Genomic DNA, 18,370 nt, shown 5'->3' with positions numbered 1-18,370 from the left:
TTTGAAAGCCATTTGGGATTTTGCCCGTGGTGAAACATTATGACTCTGCGCGTGCATGGTGCGGTTTGCTCGCGGCACCTTAAAACAAATCCATCTGTTTGCGGTCAGGAAGGGGGTGGCCGGCCAGAACTTGGGGTGTTGCCCATCCGTGTCTCCGTCTTCTCCAGGAGGGCACGCTGCGCATTTTTACTCAGGCTTTTTGAATCTGAATAAAGCCCACCCCCTATTTGGATGGTTTTGAGTACAGAAAATGATCATGGGAGTTGTGTAGTGCAAAGCGGCGCGAGGATGAGCGGACGCGTTCTCAATGGTAAACCGCTGCCGCTGCCCGCTCGGAGAGTGGGAAAGACAATGCTTTTTATTTCAAGGTAAGAGCAGGCATCGTGCGCTCCTACCGGCGGCTAGGCATATTCTCCGCAACCGAACATAGGGCGTACCTTAACCGGTATTTGGCTGCCTTAGTGAGGTTTAAACGAATGAACTGACGAACATGAAATATGTTACCGTAAAAAGTTTAATGCTTCAGCGTTCCATGGCTATGAAATTGCTTGCCGTGTTGGAGAATTAGGTAGAGTAGGCTACCTGTTAACAAAGCATTGGCAATGCATACTACGGTTTCTTTTTTCTCCATCCTTTGGTAGCTTATTAACGATCATTTCTGTATAGATGCTTCCCTCGTCCCATTCGCGTGTTATTTTTATAGGCTAGTCAGAATTCAGGGGGCTAAAACGGTGAACGGATCCAATCGCTATTCACGAAATATCTTCGATCAGTTGTCTTTAATTTTCAGAACGAAACTTGCGTTTACGTTGTTTTTACGAATGTATGCATGTCGTTTTATAAATAGATAATTGATTTATTATACTAAAAGTGAATTGCTTGACACGGTCCTTTCTCTCTCTTTTCGTTTTGAACATTTGACATATCTGGTGAACATTCATTACAGGTAGAGTATACCGTAGGCTATTTAGCTCAGCTTAGTTCAGTTCATTGAGTGGAGTTAGCTTGAAACGTCAAAACGATTCTGCTTTACCGTCTTCATTGTGTGCACAGTTTTATATGTGCTATTCAGGTAGCACGCTGCTTTAACTTGTACGCTGCAAGGAAACGCAAACGCGACAGGCTTGAAGAGCCGGGGAAAGTGCTCCAGGGTCAGGATGTTGGCACTCGCAGAAAATAGTAGGGCGGAATGATGAATGGGGGACGAGGGAAAAGGGCATTCAATCACTCTTGTCGATTCATCCCCAGGGGCTCTTTGAACAAACTGTGCATTGTGACAAAGCCACTCTGGCAGTTTGGCAATGAGAGAACCAGTCAAGTGTCCCCGCCTAGCAAACGTCTCCCCAGAGTCTTTCTGCAAAATATTTATGTTTGTGTTCTCCTGGATACCTGTAGCCGCACGCGCACGCGTATTTACGGTGACTGGGTTTAAGACTGTGGCTGATGCACCGGCAAAAATTTCCAGTCTTAATTCAACAATAACGCAGTACATATGAGTGCATTAGGGCCCGGATGTATTCTGCAAGGGTCTGTTGAGCAATGAACATTTCACTGTGTATCCAGAGGAACAGTTTTGTTATAGGCTCTTTCTTGACATCAGATTTTGAGATCTTGCTGCTGTTTGTTCCCAAAAGGAAATGGACCTGTCAGTCATGTATTTCCAATTTAAACTTACATCTGCTTGTGTTGACAGATACATGATTAATCTGGGCAATATTGAATCATTATGTCATTAAATTACCGAATGGTGTAATGGGACCGTATTTACCACAGGGTAATGAGTAGTTATGAGATGTTATCACACCCGTACCTGTAATCTCCATGTTTATAAATTGGTTTACACGCTGAATCATGGAACTGAAATATTTGTTTGAACGGCAAACGTGACTGAACGGATTATTTATTTATTTATTTTAAATGCTGGAGAGCATTTTTGCGCATGCTGCTTTTTTTTTGATTCAGCAGTTTAATTTATTCGGCCTAGCGTATACCTGTCCTTCAGCCTAGTGATGCGTGCTCAGAAAATAAATACATGTTCCAGGATGCTGCCCCTCTGGAATATATCACTAAATGACTGCATCATTCAGAGACTCATTCAGGACTGACCGGTTGGATGCACACTCCCCTTCCACTCTGCTGCGCAGTGTACATGTAACATTATTTCGCTTTATTTTTATTTTTTGGGTGGAAATGTAATTCACAGTAAAATATAACTGCACAGTGTTATAAATTATTTTTTTAAAACCCAGGACAGTACATACAGGACGGCGCATATAGCAAGTAGCATATAGCATATAGCACGTAACTCCGCCCACATTATGGGGGGGTTTAAAAGTGCGTTTCAGTTTGCGGCTAATACCACGGCCCGAGCCAAGCCCATGCTGAGCTCTGATTGGACGGCTGAATCATAGAGGAGCCAATTCCCTCAGTTCGTCGTGGTGAAGTATGACGTGCAAAACGATCACACAGATGGAGAGTGAGTATGGGACACATCATCTTACTTAAGTCTGTTGTGTTGGTTCCTCCTTACACACATCTGTTTTTCCCCTTTTTTTTAGTCGAGTAATAATGATTTAAATAGTAACATCACCCACATGGTAAAATTGCATACCTGTTTTACATGAAGAAATTCCAGATACCTACAATGCATGGTATCTTTTACATTTGTAAAAGTAGAAATGGCCTCTGTTCTTTAATGGGTCTGGTTTCCTGTTTTTTTAAGTACTTGTAAAACTTTAACTGAACTTGTATCAGCTGGTGACTCATGCTTGCTCTTAGGTCCTGCTTTTGGGTCGGGTTTTTGTGCATGAGAGTAGCTGCCGAGCTTTGATAAGGAATAATAGGGTCATTGTTATATGGAATACGGCCATTATTGTATTACCATCTTCTGTTTGAGGCACGCATGATGGATCTGTTCCGTTCTCGGTGGACTGGACCATCTTGAGTGATCCTTTTCTGGGTTCCCGTTGATTGATCTACAAGCGTGTTTTTACATCACCAGGTGATGTCATGAGTTTCCCGTGGAGAGCGGGATGACTACTGCCTGAGGTGAGGCGCATTGCACTGTTTTATTTTTCCTCAAAGCACGCTGACTCGGACCAAAGCAGCCTTAGAGGTAGGCCAGCGTCACCAGTTTGGAGCAGGGGTTTTCAACCTTTTCTGATCCAGGGACAACCATCGTAAGTTAAGAGGTTGTATTTAAAATGTATTTTTGATTGGGCCAGTGGTTCCCCAACCCTGTTCCTGGAGATCTACCCTCCTGTAAGTTTTCATTTCAACCCCAATTTGGCACTCCTGATTCTACTAATTAGCAGCTCAAAGAGGATCTCTTGCTTTTGAATGAGATGTGCTTTGTTAGGCTTGGAGTGAAATCCTACAGGATGGTTGATCTCCCCGAGTGGGGTTGGGAGCAGTTGGTTTAGGCTGTCGCAGAAGGTCACGTGCCCCATCAAGGTTGGACAAAAAGTCGACACGTAATGCTAGCAGCTAATAAAATACATTGATGTCCCCCACTGAGAAGGCTTTGAGTGAGTCCTGTGTTTTTATTGGGTGACCGCTCCAGACTTATTAAACTTGCTTTGCCAGCCAGGCGACTGACTTCACAGACAGAAGCACTGCTCAGTGAGTTTTCTTTACCCCTTTATTTAAAATTGTTTTACAATAGTTTAGTCAATGACACTCAGATGTCGACTCAAGTGCCTCTAAATCATAAAATAATCCAAGAAATGCAGTGTCAGCACTTCTTTGGGGAAAATAAAGTTGTTATAATATACAGAGAAGGTGCCTAGTCCATGGAAATGAACATAAAGCTGTTAAATATACTTAAGGAATATGCAGCACTCTTCTTGGGAGGTATTTATTGATTCAAGGGGGGGGGGGGGGGGGGGGGGGGGGGGAGGGAAGACTGACGTTTTGGAGTCATCTGTTGAAGGAGCTTGTCTCCAAGACTGATTGGGACTGTAGACTGAAGAAGGATCAGTCTTTAACCCCCTTGATTCAATAAATATCTCCTGAGAAGAGTCCTGTCTAAGTTTATTTATTGGCTCTAAATCATTTAGTGAACTTTCCTGAATTTTTATAAACACTTGAGTTTAAAATTTAAATCCATCCTTAAGTTTACATTAATTCTAAAAGTAGTTAGAACAATGAGATTCTTATTGAGTCAACACTGTAAGACCATACAACGATTAATGTACAAAGATTTTCATTATTCCTTTTTTGTATTACCTTGAATTGTGATCTTCTGTGTTTTGGAAACGTACCTTTTTCTTTTCTTTAAAATATATGCATTATATTAGAGCGGTTTTCCTTGTTCTTTGTCACGCGTGCATTGTGATCATCTGTGTTTTGGAAACATGCCAATTTCTATTTCCATTATAAAATACATGCATCGTGTAAGACTCTGCATATGATTTCTAGTTCTGCACATTTCTGTGCAGTGATGTCATATTCTGTCCGCTCTGTCCATTCCACTGAAACTAAAGAAAGAGTGGTGTATAGGACCGTGCATATAATGCATACCCTGCCTGTTAAATTGGCCTTTCAGCACACAAAGCGTATTAATAACGAAACAATGATCCCGTTTTCCCCCGAAGCGTCTGCCTCCTATGTTTCTCATTCCTTGCTTGATTTCACCGGTTTCTTTCCCAGATGTCTGTTTAGCGTGCGCGAAGAGCCGGTCTTCCAGCTGTTTTGAAACAGCTGTATTGAGACATGGGCCCAAGCAGGGGTGGAGGCCAGCACCCGTCCCACCACAGCTGGCTTTAGTTTGCACCGTGCGTGGCTGGGGGGTGGGGGGGTGGGGGCATGAGATGTTCAAACTGCAAGGTTTCCACGGCATCGGAAATTCGAATAATAACAGGCGCACCTAAATTAACTGCCGAACTTGGAACGCCGACACAGAAAACGAGAACCTCCTGTTGGCCCCACGTCCCGGCCTATGGCAGGTTCTGCCAAACGCCGTATTCCCTAGTCGGGGTTTTTTGAAGCACTGGCCAACATAAAAGAAAATTCCCTGGGGGGGGGGGGTTTTACCGGGGTCCCCCCCCAGCCTCCCGCTTCCTTGTGTGTGATTCTCCATACTTCATTGTGACGCTGTTGGACTACGCCTCCCTTCACCATTTAAACATCACTCCTGTGGGGAACGGTTTGTTTGGAAAGGCCTGTCTAAATATTTGAAGCCCTGGGGAGTGTATAGGATTTCAGCCTCTCCTGTCTGAACCTATTGGGCTGAGTTAAACACAGATCATCGCTTTGCAGGCCTTTACCTGCCGACAGCATGGAGAAATGATCTCATTAATATTTGCTGGCACCGCTGTTCTTGATTTTTAGATGACCACATTTTAGACAATCCTTCCCACGAGCAAGGAGTTTCTTTAACCTTTTGAAGAGTAGGTTACCCCCCCCCCCCCCCAAAAAAAAAAAAAAAAAATTCTAAGTCACTGTTCTAGAACTCTATTGTTTTCATTTACCAGTTGTGACTGTTGCATCAGTATTAGAATGTTCTGAACTGAACATTCTAATTACATGTTTTTGATCTCACACCTTAAAGGGTAGACTATTCACAACTTTTTAAAGCTGTAATTTTCCCCAAAAAAAACATTATTTGTTGTTTTTTTGGTTTTGTTTCCTGAATAATCTAAAATAGTTTGCTTTTATTGAGTCAACCGTGTCTGGTCAGTAGTTTCAAACGCTCCGCTTAATTTAACAGACACCCCTTGGGGTGGGGGGGGGCAGGAGGAAAGGCAGGAAGCGTGAGTCGTAACACAAATGAATGGGTTTAACAGCCAGAGAGGCCTGGGCAGGGTACCACCCAGACTTACAGACCGCAGGGGACGTGGATAAAAGACCTGCATCCGACAGCAGAACTTCTGAGCGGTCCATCACCCCCAGGAGTCTGTCTGAGTCTGCGCTCGTATGGGACCCTGTGCAGTCCTGTCCTGGGCAAGACTGCTCTGCTGCTCTGTGTTCTGGAACTGAATCTGAATCTGAGTCGCATTTATTGGCCATGTAAGTAAGTTTGCACATACTAGGAATTTTTGTGTTGGTTTGGCTCACATACTGTAGATCACGTTAAACAATACACAAGAAGAGACTGCAGCAGAAAGACTAGGAGTCAGGCGAGTTTAACAAAAGGAAATTAATTTCCATTAAATGTGCTTTAAGTAAAATATGTAAAAATTAAACGAGATGTGAAGTATATAAAGTATCTTCTGAGAGGTCATTATTCATGTGTATTCGTGGGTCACTGGGCCGAAGACTGTCTTTAGTGACCCCGCTCTCCCAGATCTCCTCTGTCGCTGATTTGTGTGCGAAACCCGATAAAAATGTGGGAAACGTTTTTCACAGCGCCTCTCTCTGAGAAAGTTGGTGATGACAGCTGAAACAGTGTGTCCTAATCCCCCTCTGGCTGACTTAGCATGTGAGGGAATTGTAGCCCAGACTTATTTTACCCTGTAAAAGAAAACAAACTGAAAATTGAATTTATTGCAGGTGAGAGAGAGGAAATGGGGGGAAAAAAGTGGTTTGTCATAATTCAAAGGGTCATAAATCAGCCATTGCGGCAGTGCTTTACCATGAGTGTGATGCTATTTCCTTCATAGCGAGGGTTTCCATGAAGACCGCGCCTTAATGATGCATCTCAGAGGTAAAGACATTCTTTGCAAATGAAAAGGCCTGCTTCCTGTATATAGCAGAGGTGAGGAAATGGCTTGGCTTAGACCAGGGCTTCAGTGCTGAAGACCTCCTAGCTGCACTACCACAGGGCCCGTTGCTTTGATTAGGGTCTGCGCAGGTGAAGCATGATCCTTCAGCGTAGTCCTGTGGGCTGCTGACCCTTGCCAGTGCCGACCGTGACCGGCAGCCCTGCGGGGGCGGCACACAAGTAGCTTTTCTGCATCGCCCAAGGGGATTATGGGAGGGATTCGGTCAGTGGGGATAGCGGCGTTTATTGCTGGAGTCACCCCCTTTTGGCCATCCGGGTACCCATAGTTTGCTCTCTGCCCGCTTGTACCTGCGTGTGTGCGGCACGTGGCTGCGGTGTGAAAAGAAGCAGCTGGTCTGGCTGGCACCACATTTTTCGGCAGAGAACCGTGAGGTTGCTCTCCCGAGCTGGCAGCAGGGGGCGTATCTGAGCACACTTGCACATAATTCACAAATTTCAATTTGGGTTGAATTGTAGATGCCAAAAAAAAGACAGATGAACAGTCGCTGGTAATTACACAGCCATTATTCTAGCCTGATGAGAAATCCTCAGGTAATTTCCTTTGTGCAGGAAGATTACCTCGGTTTGATAAATCTTGGGCACCAAAAATGTGTATATGTTACTTTGTTTGCTTTTTGTTTGTCCATTGTGAGAGTGAGCGGTTATGAAAACAAATAAGCCACTTTCATTTCGCTCAGTGAAAACCTTCCAGTAATTACCTCTAACGCAGCGTCCGCACTGTCTGCTGTGTCGTTGTAAATGATATTTTCCGCACATATTTCCTCTGTGAAAATTAAGTTATCTTGGAACTCGAGAAGGATGTTTGTGTTCACCAGCCTTATAGCAGTCCGTAAGCACCCACCTTAATCTCTGCGAGTCTCTTGGGGTGTAGCATTAAGTTTGGCGCTAGCACATGCACCACTGAATGTTATGTTAAACAGTTGTGTTTAGCATGCTGTGGTGTACTGACTGAATGTTATGTAAACATTTGTGTCTAGCATGCTGTGGCGTACTGACTTGTCTAATGTCAGGGCCGGTCCGCTGTCTGAGGCTCAGCTGGTGATGTAGTCTGTCACCACACAGCGTGGCCATCTGTCCTGCTGGGCATTGCATGCCCCATTGCGCTTTTGCTGCTCGATTGAGCCCCACTGGTCATTGCATGCTACATTGAATGAACTCGCACGGCTTGTGCATGCGTGCGGCACGTATGTCAATACCAGCCCTCGTATGCATTACAGTGGGCCGATGCTGTCTACATGCCTTTAATACCGTGGGGACTTTTTTGTACAGTGTTAATGTGAGCAATCCGTCCATTTTCTAAACCGCTTACTCCTGGTCAGGATTACGGGGCAGCTGGAGCCAATCCCAGCATGCACTGGGCAAGAGGCAGAAATACACCCTGGACAGGTTACCAACCCATCGCAGGGCCCACACACTAGTCACTCGCCCACTCATACCCCAAGGACAAGTTAGACTGTCCAGTTAGCCGAACCTGCATGTCTTTGTGCTGTGAGAGGGAACCGGAGTACCTGGATAAAACCCTCGTGGACACGAGGAGAACATGGTATCTGTGGTGATATCTTATGAAATGTATGTCACAGTCTCTACATTACAAAGTTTGGATTCAACTTGATTGTCCACAGTTTTCTCATAAAACGTACAGGAGCATTGCTTCACCATGTACTCTTTTGTTGCACAACATTCGAAATGAAGTTATTTTTCCAGTCATATTTCATATTAATTCACTTGTTTATTGTCTCTCTTTGTTAACTTTCAAAAAATCACATACCAATGTGGAGCGAATCCATATGCATGCAGAGATAATAACTCCTGTCCACGAGGTCCGCATTAGCGTGCTTTATGTCCAGGCTAATTAGAGAGTTTAATGAGCTGCCTGGGGCTTTGAGCACCAGAAGGTTCTGAAAAGCCCAATTAAGGTGTAATGGCATTTTTATGTAGCCGTTTGAGTGCTTGGATGCATTAGAAGCTACCGGTGGCATAAGCACTGCTGAGCTTATGGAACTTTTCAGTCTCCCGAAGTGGCACAAAGCCGAACAAGCGACATTTCTCCATCGCGGTTGTAGTTTTCTGTATCGATCTGAATCAAATTTGATTCCCACTGTGTGTTACTCAGACTATGATTAGGCATGTTTGTAGGGTTTTCATTAGCTGCTAAAAGCCAGTTAATTTAGCTATGCGTGGCTGTAACTGGCTCAACAGGACCACTTCAGTGTCAGTGGTTAGTAGACACCCTTATCTAGAAAGGCAGGCACAGATTGCATTCTTTAACATTCAGTATAGTCTGGAAATTTTACTGAAGTGATTAAGGTTAAGTAGCAAGCTCAAGGCTACAATGGTAGTGCCCCAGCTGGGAATCGAACTCGCCACCTCTGAGTCGTCACCCCTTAATAGGTCAACTTCAAAGCGATAAGGCCGCACCGGTTTTTTTTATGTGCCTTTGGCCCAGTAAGCACATCAAAAGAAATTTTCTGCAGAAACTCGTATCAGCTTTCCTTTGAAGCAAATGCGTTGGTGGACCTTGCGCTCATGCTAAAAAGATCATTTTTCTAATGCTGCAATTATGATACACCTGCAGGGCTTAATGATATTCCAGAGGTTGTGAGTCTGAGGGCTTCCCTTTCTGGCGTCTTAGAAAAATGTCTGTGGGGGAATTGTTTTATATTCCAACAAGTCGTTCCATGTCTTTCACTGTCATTCCAGAAGTGGGAGATATGTGGGAAAATTAACGGAGCAGATGTATTGAGATTGACCAGTGTTTACAGGCCAGAATGCCTGGCCACATTGCTATATGAACATAAAACACTCACGTCACTGTTGGATGCTCTGCAGTGAAGAGTAGGGTTCAGAATGTGTGTTATAATGCCATCTGAAGAGGAGTTTGTGCAAATATTAAGCGTGCGGATCTCGTAATGTAGTGGCTAGTTGTGCCCTTGAGCAAAGTGCTAAACCTGATTTGCTTCAGTAAATATCCAGCATATATGTCAAATGATTGTATATACAGTAAAAGAATATAAACCATGTAGATTGCTCTGGGTGAAGAAAGCTATGAAGCAGTGTCTGAACATGGATCCAGATCGGTCGCATACTTCTCTCTCCGACTGAGTCACAAACACAGCTGCCTTCTCTGTGCACTGATGAGGCCTGTGTTCTCAGTCTGGTCTTTTCAGTTTGTGATTCACATCATTAGACGGCTTCTCACTCTTCATCTTCAACAGTGACGCGAGTGTTTTATTTTCATATAGCAATGTGGCCAGGCATTCTGGCCTGTAAACATGGGTAAATCTCAGTACATCTACTCCCTTAATTTTCCCACATACCTCCCACTTCTGGAATGACTGTGAAAGACATGAAATGACTTGTCGGAATATAAAACAATTCATCCACAGACATTTTTCTAAGATGCCAGAAAGGGAAGCCCTCAGACTCACAACCACTGGAATCCTGCAGCATTTACAAACAACAACAAAAAAAAACGCAATGCGATGCCCTGCCTGAAATAAGCAATAAAGTATTGATCGCACACAAAACCTTTAGTCGCTGCTGTGCTTGAGTTTTCTTCTGTTTTTAGTCAAAAAAATATTTTAGAGGAATGGGGCTGTTGGCAGTGCAGTGTTGTAAAGCTGAACCTGTAACAAGGTTCTCGGTGCCCGAAACACAAGAAAAATTTGGCCCAAACCGAAGGCATTCTGTGGCTACTGAAGGCAGCCGTTTTTACTGTTCTGCTCACTCGGCATAAATAAGTCAGTCACTTGCATAAGGCACTTCCCTTCCCTAAGGCATTACAGCTATTTAGCAAACGCTCTTATCCAGAGTGACACAACTTTTTACATGGCATTTATACCGCTGGATATATACGGAAGCAGTGCAAGTTAAGTACCTTGCTCAAGGGTACAACGGCAGTGTCCTGTCTGGGAAGAGAACCTGTCACCTTTAGATTACAAGACCAGCTCCTTACCCATTATACTACACTGCCACTGCCCTACTACCGGACACTAACTGAACTGAAAAAAGGTCTGATAAAGCTGAACACTTGCCAGTTCCCTGTCCCGAGTAGGTCTCGATGACCATGGTTACCAAGTGCTTTCCTATAGGCAGGTTGCAAGCCAACCGTAAGCTTAATTGCATCTCACAATGCGCAGGAGGTCCGACTCCCATCGTCACCGGCAACAGACTGGCTCCTTTTGCTCAGACAGATGGGTGAACATCATGAAGTGCATGAGGTAGCCTATCAAAGGCTGACCTCTCTGACGAGATCTGAGCCCGTTTCACAGCGGGGCTACCGCTCAGCTTTCTGACGCCTGCAGAACTCCAGCTATCATATAAATGCATCTCTTGTGTGGGCCCCGATATTACATGAAATTTAATTAAAACGAGACGTTTAGCATGGGAAGAGAAAGAGATATTTATAGCCGCATACTTTGAGGCCTGGGACATTATACTGCAGTATGTTCATAAGCTATGGTTAGTATGTGAGCGTGATGGCACCATTGCTGTGTTAGAAGGTGTCAGGTGGCGGCATTGAAGATGAACAGTACGCGTATTAACTCAACAACCAGATGAATTTAGGACACAGATTGGCTCAGTACACAGATTAACTCAGGAAACATCTTAATGTAGGACACAGATTTGCACAGGGTGCAGATTAATTTAGGAAGCAGATTAACTCAGGACACAGATTAACTCAGGACACAGTTGAACTCGGGACTCAGTGCGTTGGCAGGTTGACCAGATGGTTCCCCAGCAGTGTCAGGCCGTACATCTTTCTGCACTAGCAGCCATATGCACATTGTAATATGAGCCTGTCTGTGAGTTGCACATCCATCGCAAGCTTAACTGTACACCACCATGCTAATAGAAGATTTTGATATAAATATTCACCTGGTAATGGTTGTGAGGTGAAACTATACCTTTTGGCATGCAGCACTGTGGATGGTGTATATGTTCAATGAATGTCAAATACACATGTGCAAGGAGAAGATTAATGACATTTTCCCTTAAATCTATTGAACCTACATTTAAGAAAGGTAAAAGTTGAAAACTGGTGCTTGAGACATGAAAGTACGTGAAAGTAGTAGGTGCTTTCAGCGCAAGTCTTCTGAGTAAAGAATTGTATTTTTTGGATGTTTTATGTGTTACCCAAGCTGGTATTTCTCTTTTTGTGGAGCGCAGTTATAGGAAAATTCCTGCGAGTATGCATCACATTGTGGAGGTCTTGTTTCCTCCCCGCTGCCCAGCTTCTAATGGTTTATGTTTCCCACAATGCACCGCTCTGACCCTCTCTCTCCTGTGTCGCCCCAGGTGGGACGAGAGCAGCTCCATCAGCAGCGGGCTCAGCGACGGGTCGGACAACCTCAGCTCGGAGGACTTCAACGCCAGCTCCTCCCTCAACTCCCTGCCCACCACGCCCGTCGGGTCGCGACGCAACTCCTCCGTTGTGGTGAGCGACGGCCGTGTTTATTACAGATGCAGCTGTTCACGACAGCAACGTTAACGGCATTAGGAACAGCGTGAGGTGTTCTGCAGTGCATTTCGAAATTCTAAGTCAGTGCGTTCTAGAGCTCCATTGCTTTCAGTTACCGGTAGTGATTGTGACATCAGCGTTAGAATGTTCAGTTTAGCAACATTCTGATCACATATTTGTGACCTCACAGTTTTAAGGGGGTTTACGCAGAGTGTTTTTTTTTTTTTTTTGCATGAAAATCATTTGGCCGACACACTTTTATTGAGTGATGAACAGTAGTGGAGAGCATTAGTTTTACTCTCAGGAATACAAAACTGCAGCATCACCAAGAAGGCAGAGGCCAGTTTAAAATCAGTAAGTGTAATATTAACAAACAACAATTTGTATTGTTAAAAAAAAAAGAAGGTACGATTACAGATCTTACAGATACCTATATGCCTTTTTGGTTTATGTTAGACGTCGGGTTATAAATTTCATTGGTGTTTCATTATAATTGTAAATTTAACCACAGATTTTAACCAAAACACAGTGTATAGCCGTTATCTGACTATTTGCCTAATATTCACTCACTGTTTTGGGTCATGCTGACTACCCTAATATATGCAAACAGGTTGTAGGCCTACCTGTAAAGTCTGGAACATTCTGAAAATGCTGTACCTGTGCTCTGTCACGCAATATCACTTGGCTGTGATTTCTTAATAACGATGGATCTTTGGCTTTGGTCCAGTCACAGTATTCCTCTGGAACTCATTCCTCCTGATGTCAAGATTTCGTTTTACTCTATTTTTCTAGTTTTGTCCCTCTTGGTGCCCTGTATTGACCTAAGCAGTGAAGATGAGTTGAGTGTCAAACAGCAGCCAGACCGTCAAAAACAAATTATTTCTTCCACCCACAGGGAGAGCCGAATGTCTGTAACAGATGGATTAATCTGCCGTGTGCGCACTAGTTGTTGCATTCAGTTCACACTTTTACTTCTTTGTTTTGCTACATTATCACTCTTGCTACTTCAATGATTCTATATTTTTTATAATAATAATAATAATAATAATATTAATGGTGGTGGTGGCAATAGCAGTGGTGCTAGTATTGTTATTTTTAAGAACGAGTTCCTCTTTTAAATGAGTTTAGGCACGATAACCAAGACTACTCCCTTAATTCAATAGGTAATCATCATTATCAGCTGCCACATAGACAGTGTCATGTGGTGGTGCTGACTGTACAAGTGATTTTAAGTACCTTGTTAGCAGTATTTTGCTGTATTGCTTCTTGCGCTGTTGGGTGGTCTTCGTTAGTAACCCTTCTGTAGAGGTCTGCTTGTTACGCTTCACGCACTGTGTCATTCTGTCAGGAGTTTTATGGCGTATGTGCAGTCTATTCATAGGCCTTTCTGAGGGTGCTAAACCTGACACTAGACAACCCGAACCCGTGAGTTATGGAAGGGGTTAGGAAATAGACCAGAGCCATGCTAGTTAGCATCAGGGCCCTGGATCCTGCTAACGACTCTAGAGGCCAGATGTGGACTTCCTCGTTTTCTTCATCATCATCCTCACCATCGTTCTGACAGCATAGTGTTGTGGTTAGAGGACTGGGACTTCACACACAGGTGTAGTTTGGATTCCCAGGTAGGGCGCTGCCATTGGTCCACGGAGAAGGACGTTTAGCCTGGACCGCTTCAGTGAAATGCCCAGCTGTGTAAACTGAATGCATGTACAATAACGTAATCTGTGTACGTCACTCTGGATGAGAGTGCCGGCTAATTGGCTAAAACGTGGAATATAAATGTTCCCTGGCCTGTGGTTTTTAAGCTCTGTGGTCATACATTGAACACCCCCACACTCGCCCGTCCCAATCCCTCCCCCGCACCCCAAGAGTGTGTGACTCACCCCACCTCTCTTAGCCCTGTGTCATTTGTGCTCAAGCCTCTTAAAGTCAAGTTCGGTAGAGCATGATGACATAGCTTTAACAAAATAAACATGCATGCGCGCTCAGACGCACGCACGCACACACACGCGCAACACACATACACACACATACAAACACAGGCACACTTAGACACACTCTCCTTCACACACCCATACACACATAAACACATACACACACGCACGCACGCACACCCACACATATACACACACACACACACACACACATACATGCACACACACGCACGCACGCATGCACAAACACCCACACATACACACGAACAAACAAACCAATAAACAGCCATTAAAACGCGTCTGTTTGTTCAGTTCTGATTATGGAGTTGGCCTGTGCAGCATGCCTTGGCAGGCCATTGAACTGCATAAAGTCTGTGTCGTCTTTCGGTCGGACGAGATGAACATCAGCTGTCAGCGAACAGCGATTTAATTCCATGTATAATTACATGGCACACATTGAGACATCTGTTCAAATTTATACATTCTCTCTGTTGTGTAAATAAGACTGGGACAATTGCACTTCCTTCGGGGAAAGTGGTACCGGGCTTTTGATTGGCTGTTTGCTCTCTGACCTAGTAGTGCTCTGTTAGAGCTGCAAAGAAGGCACAGTGCTGTCACGGCAACCCCTTCGTAGGATGCGACAGTTCTTTAAACTGTCATCTGCAGATTTGCATCATATTACCTGGAGAAAATAGACCCATTGCCAGCAGTCTCCCCCACTGTGTACTCCTTCTGCCCACCCCCCCCCCCCCCCACCCCCAACATTAGACTTGCCATCCCTTCCTCTTACCTACCGAGAGCCCAAGTGTGTGCCATCTGCTAATGACACTTCTCATTAGTATCAGTCTGCCCATGACGGGACAGGGGATGTATGGCCCAGACCGTTTTGAAGAGGCACATGAGGCAACTGTCTTTTAAAAAAAAAAAAAAAACTGTGACGCGCACCGGTGACAGCGAGGGGGCGTGTCCACGGGGTACTGATTGACAGGGGCACGGATGTGTTCAGCGGGCGTGGCGTTGTGCCCAGGTGTACTTTCTGATTCGCCGGGGTCACGACCCAGGGCGTCGCTGTGCTAATGTGTAGCGCAGGGTGGAGCTGTGCTGACACAGGGCTTTATGGGGGTGCCCGGCTGTGCTCCCTGTGTCGTGTTTTACACACTGTTCTGTCCCGCCCGTCCCGAAAAAAAGACCTTTCCAAAATAATCTCAGGTTAATGCCCCAAGAAAAAAACAAAAAAAACAACCCATGCGCAGAAGAACAGGATAATCGCCTTCAATCTGCAGATACTGGCAGGCATTCTTCAGACAAATTCATCAGTCCTGTGGGGCTGTTGATTTTAATAAAGAAAGCATTTTGCATGTGATGCGGGGGTCTGGCTCTGTGGTTCTGCGGATCATTCAGTGGGAGGAGGGCGGTGCCGGAGCCTCGGGCGAGGATCTCTCTGCTTTTATTAAAGTCTACAGAACTGGGCCTCAGATGTGCTCCTTTACGCACAGCTCAGCATGCCTGCTGAAATTGGCCATATCACATACTTCCACAAAGCATCTTTTATTACATTTCTCCCTGGGAGTTTTTTTTTTTTTTTTTTTTGCAGTTAAAGTTGAAAGTCTAGGCCCAAATTTTTTTTTGCCCATCCTTATGAGATATTGCAGTGACAATTAGATGTCTTGCTTTTGAGAATTTGCGCAGTTTCTTGTTGCTGTTACAGTAATCACCGAGGAAGAAAATGGGTTTTCCTTTTTTGAATAAGCAGGGGTGCCTTATCAGCACTTCCTCAGTTTTGAGTCTGAACTGAAGGGATTGTGATCCAGGCCTGACTGAGCGGGTTAGAGTGAGTTATGGCTGGCAGGTGTCCAGGGCTGGCGGAATGTGCTAATGGCGGTATGTGCTAGCAGTGGTATGTGCCAACGGTGGTATGTGCCAACGGTGGTATGTGCTAACGGCAGTATGCGCTAATGGCGTTTTGCGCTAACAGCGTAATGTGCTAACAGTGGTATGTGCTAGCGGCTGTATGTGCTAGCGGCGGTATGTGCTAGCGGCGGTATGTGCTAACGGCGGTATGTGCTAACGGCGGTATGTGCTAGTGGCGGTATGTGCTAGCGGCGGTATGTGCTAGCGGCGGTATGTGCTAGCGGCGGTATGTGCTAGCGGCGGTATGTGCTAGCGGCGGTATGTGCTAGCAGCGGTTTGTGCTAGCGGAGGTATGTGCCAACGGCATTAACGGCGGTGTCCCCCTTGTGTCCACAGCTGCGCACGGACGCGGAGAAGCGCTCTCTGGCCGAGAGCGGCCTGTCCTGGTACAGCGAGGACGGCCGGCCCCCCCGAAAGGGCGAGGGAGGTGGCGGCTACGACACGGGCAGCCTGAAGACCGAGTCCTCCGCCAAGTGGAGGAAATGTCGCCCCCTGGAGGGCGGCGGGGAGGATGCGGAGGGCAAGGCCGAGCCGAAGAAGCCCCAGAGCCTGGGACAGCCCGGAACCTTCAAAAAGAGCCGCAACCCCCCCGTGGGGGTCACCTCCCCCATCACACACACCTCCCACAGCCTGCTGAGGGTGGCAGGTAAGGGTTAAAACTGCGGCACACGCACACACACACACACACCTCCCACAGCCTGCTGAGGGTGGCAGCTAAGGGTTAAAACTGCGGTGCACAAGCACACGCACGCACGCACACACACACATTCACACACGCACGCGCATACACACAAGCATGTCCATGTATGCACACACACATACTCATGCCCACATACACACACAAAGCACACACACATGCATACGAACACACTAACACTCATCTGCTCGTCAGTTTCCTGGACTTTCAGCATTGTCCTTAACCGCATGAGTCATTTTATATGCTGCATGAGAAAAATGTATGACACAGTGGCGGTTTCTTTGGCATCCCTAAAACACGTGGATGATGGCTGTATGTTTGGAGGTGCAGTCCTTCGGTAAAAATGTTCTTTATCAGGTGAAATGTATTTAGGCAGACCGGTACATGTTGCTTCACTGCAGAGTGACACTGAGCTCTTTAAAATGGAACTCAAGATGAAGAAAACACACATCATCTTGACCCGTTATTCTGAATTAAAGCTGGTTCTGCCTATGGGGGGTGGGTGGGGGGGGGGGGGGAAGCAGGGGCTGACCTTCTCCATGACACCGTTCGGTACCTTACAGACCCCCCCCGTCTGATTTCCCTGTCAGGAAATGCAGAGATATTACAGAGGAGAGAGGCTTTTGGGTCTTTTAATGACTCTGCTGTTTCTCAGTCTAATTTTAGTTAACCTCTGGGGTCAGATATTGCACTCAGCTATGCCATTAAAATGCCACAGGCAGGCAGAACTGCCCCTGAACGTCCAATTAGCCGAGCTGGAGGCAGCTTTAAAAGGGGATGCATTGCACACGCCCGTCGGGAGAGATTTCTGCGATGGTAGTTATTTGTTTTTGTGACAAGTTTTTTACATTTTTTTTATTTTGAGTCCCACGCTTTCAAAACAAGAGTCCACCTGGATCTGCTTGACCTGTTAATTAAGACAAACTAATTCACAGCTTCGTTCCCGAACAGCGTTGCCAGTGTTAAATTAAATCATTTTAGCATTTTTAACAAGGTCAACATTGAGCGGTTTATTAGCATATTACTGTTTTTTTTTCACATTCGCAATATGAAAATCAAATGAGCCATTTTAGGAGTCAATGAGACAGGTCAGATTAAAACCATGCAAACTGGGCCAAAGCAAATGGCAGTGGGTTCTTGTAAATGTAGCGCCATCTGGCTTGATCAATACAGTCTACCACTCTGTCAGACTGTGCTCTTATCCTTGAAGAGATTCTCCACGCAGTCTCGGAATGATAATATTTTCCAGAGAATAATGGGACAAGAGCTGGGGTGAGAAGGGTGCGTGCGTGCGTGCGTGCGTGCGTGCGTGCGTGCGTGCGTGCGTGCGTGCGTGCGTGCGTGCGTCTCTTACTAAGGCTACTGTGTTAAACACACACTCAGCGCCCGTATGCGGGTTGTGTGAGGCTGACTCCAGCGTGTGTGAGTTACTGTCAGTGTAACGACTGCGCAGCTCTGCTAGTGGAGTGAAAGGATGTGGAAACTGGTCGAACGTTGCCGGATGCTATACAGCTAATGTTCAGGGACTTGGGCTTGTAAACGAGTTTGCACCTTTTCTTTGATTCTCTCCTCCTCTCTCTCTCTGTCCCTCCATCCATTCCTGTCTCTCCTGGTCCCTCCTTGTCTCTCTCTTTCCCTGTCTC

The 18,370-nt window shown here is 45.5% G+C and overlaps 1 protein-coding gene across 7 annotated transcripts in view; it reads left to right on the top strand.

Annotated features, from left to right (window-relative positions):
- nav1b (neuron navigator 1b) overlaps positions 1-18,370 on the top strand; it is an 84,574-nt gene that overhangs the window by 37,632 nt on the left and 28,572 nt on the right. For 6 of the 7 annotated variants that reach the window (XR_004762050.1, XM_035389062.1, XM_035389061.1 and 3 more), the window contains exons 4-5: positions 12,023-12,161; positions 16,367-16,676. Coding sequence is in view for 6 of the 7 variants with exons in the window: in XM_035389062.1 (XP_035244953.1) it covers positions 12,023-12,161; positions 16,367-16,676 (449 nt within the window). In the remaining variant the exon portion in view is untranslated. Of the gene's footprint in view, positions 1-154; positions 369-12,022; positions 12,162-16,366; positions 16,677-18,370 lie in introns of those variants that run through there. The other variant, XM_035389065.1, reaches the window with a different exon arrangement.

Source organism: Anguilla anguilla, chromosome 13 (assembly GCF_013347855.1).
Source record: "Anguilla anguilla isolate fAngAng1 chromosome 13, fAngAng1.pri, whole genome shotgun sequence".
Taxonomy (NCBI): Eukaryota; Metazoa; Chordata; class Actinopteri; order Anguilliformes; family Anguillidae; genus Anguilla; species Anguilla anguilla.
Note: the sequence above shows the minus strand (reverse complement) of the source record. Positions and strands in the feature narration are given on the sequence as shown.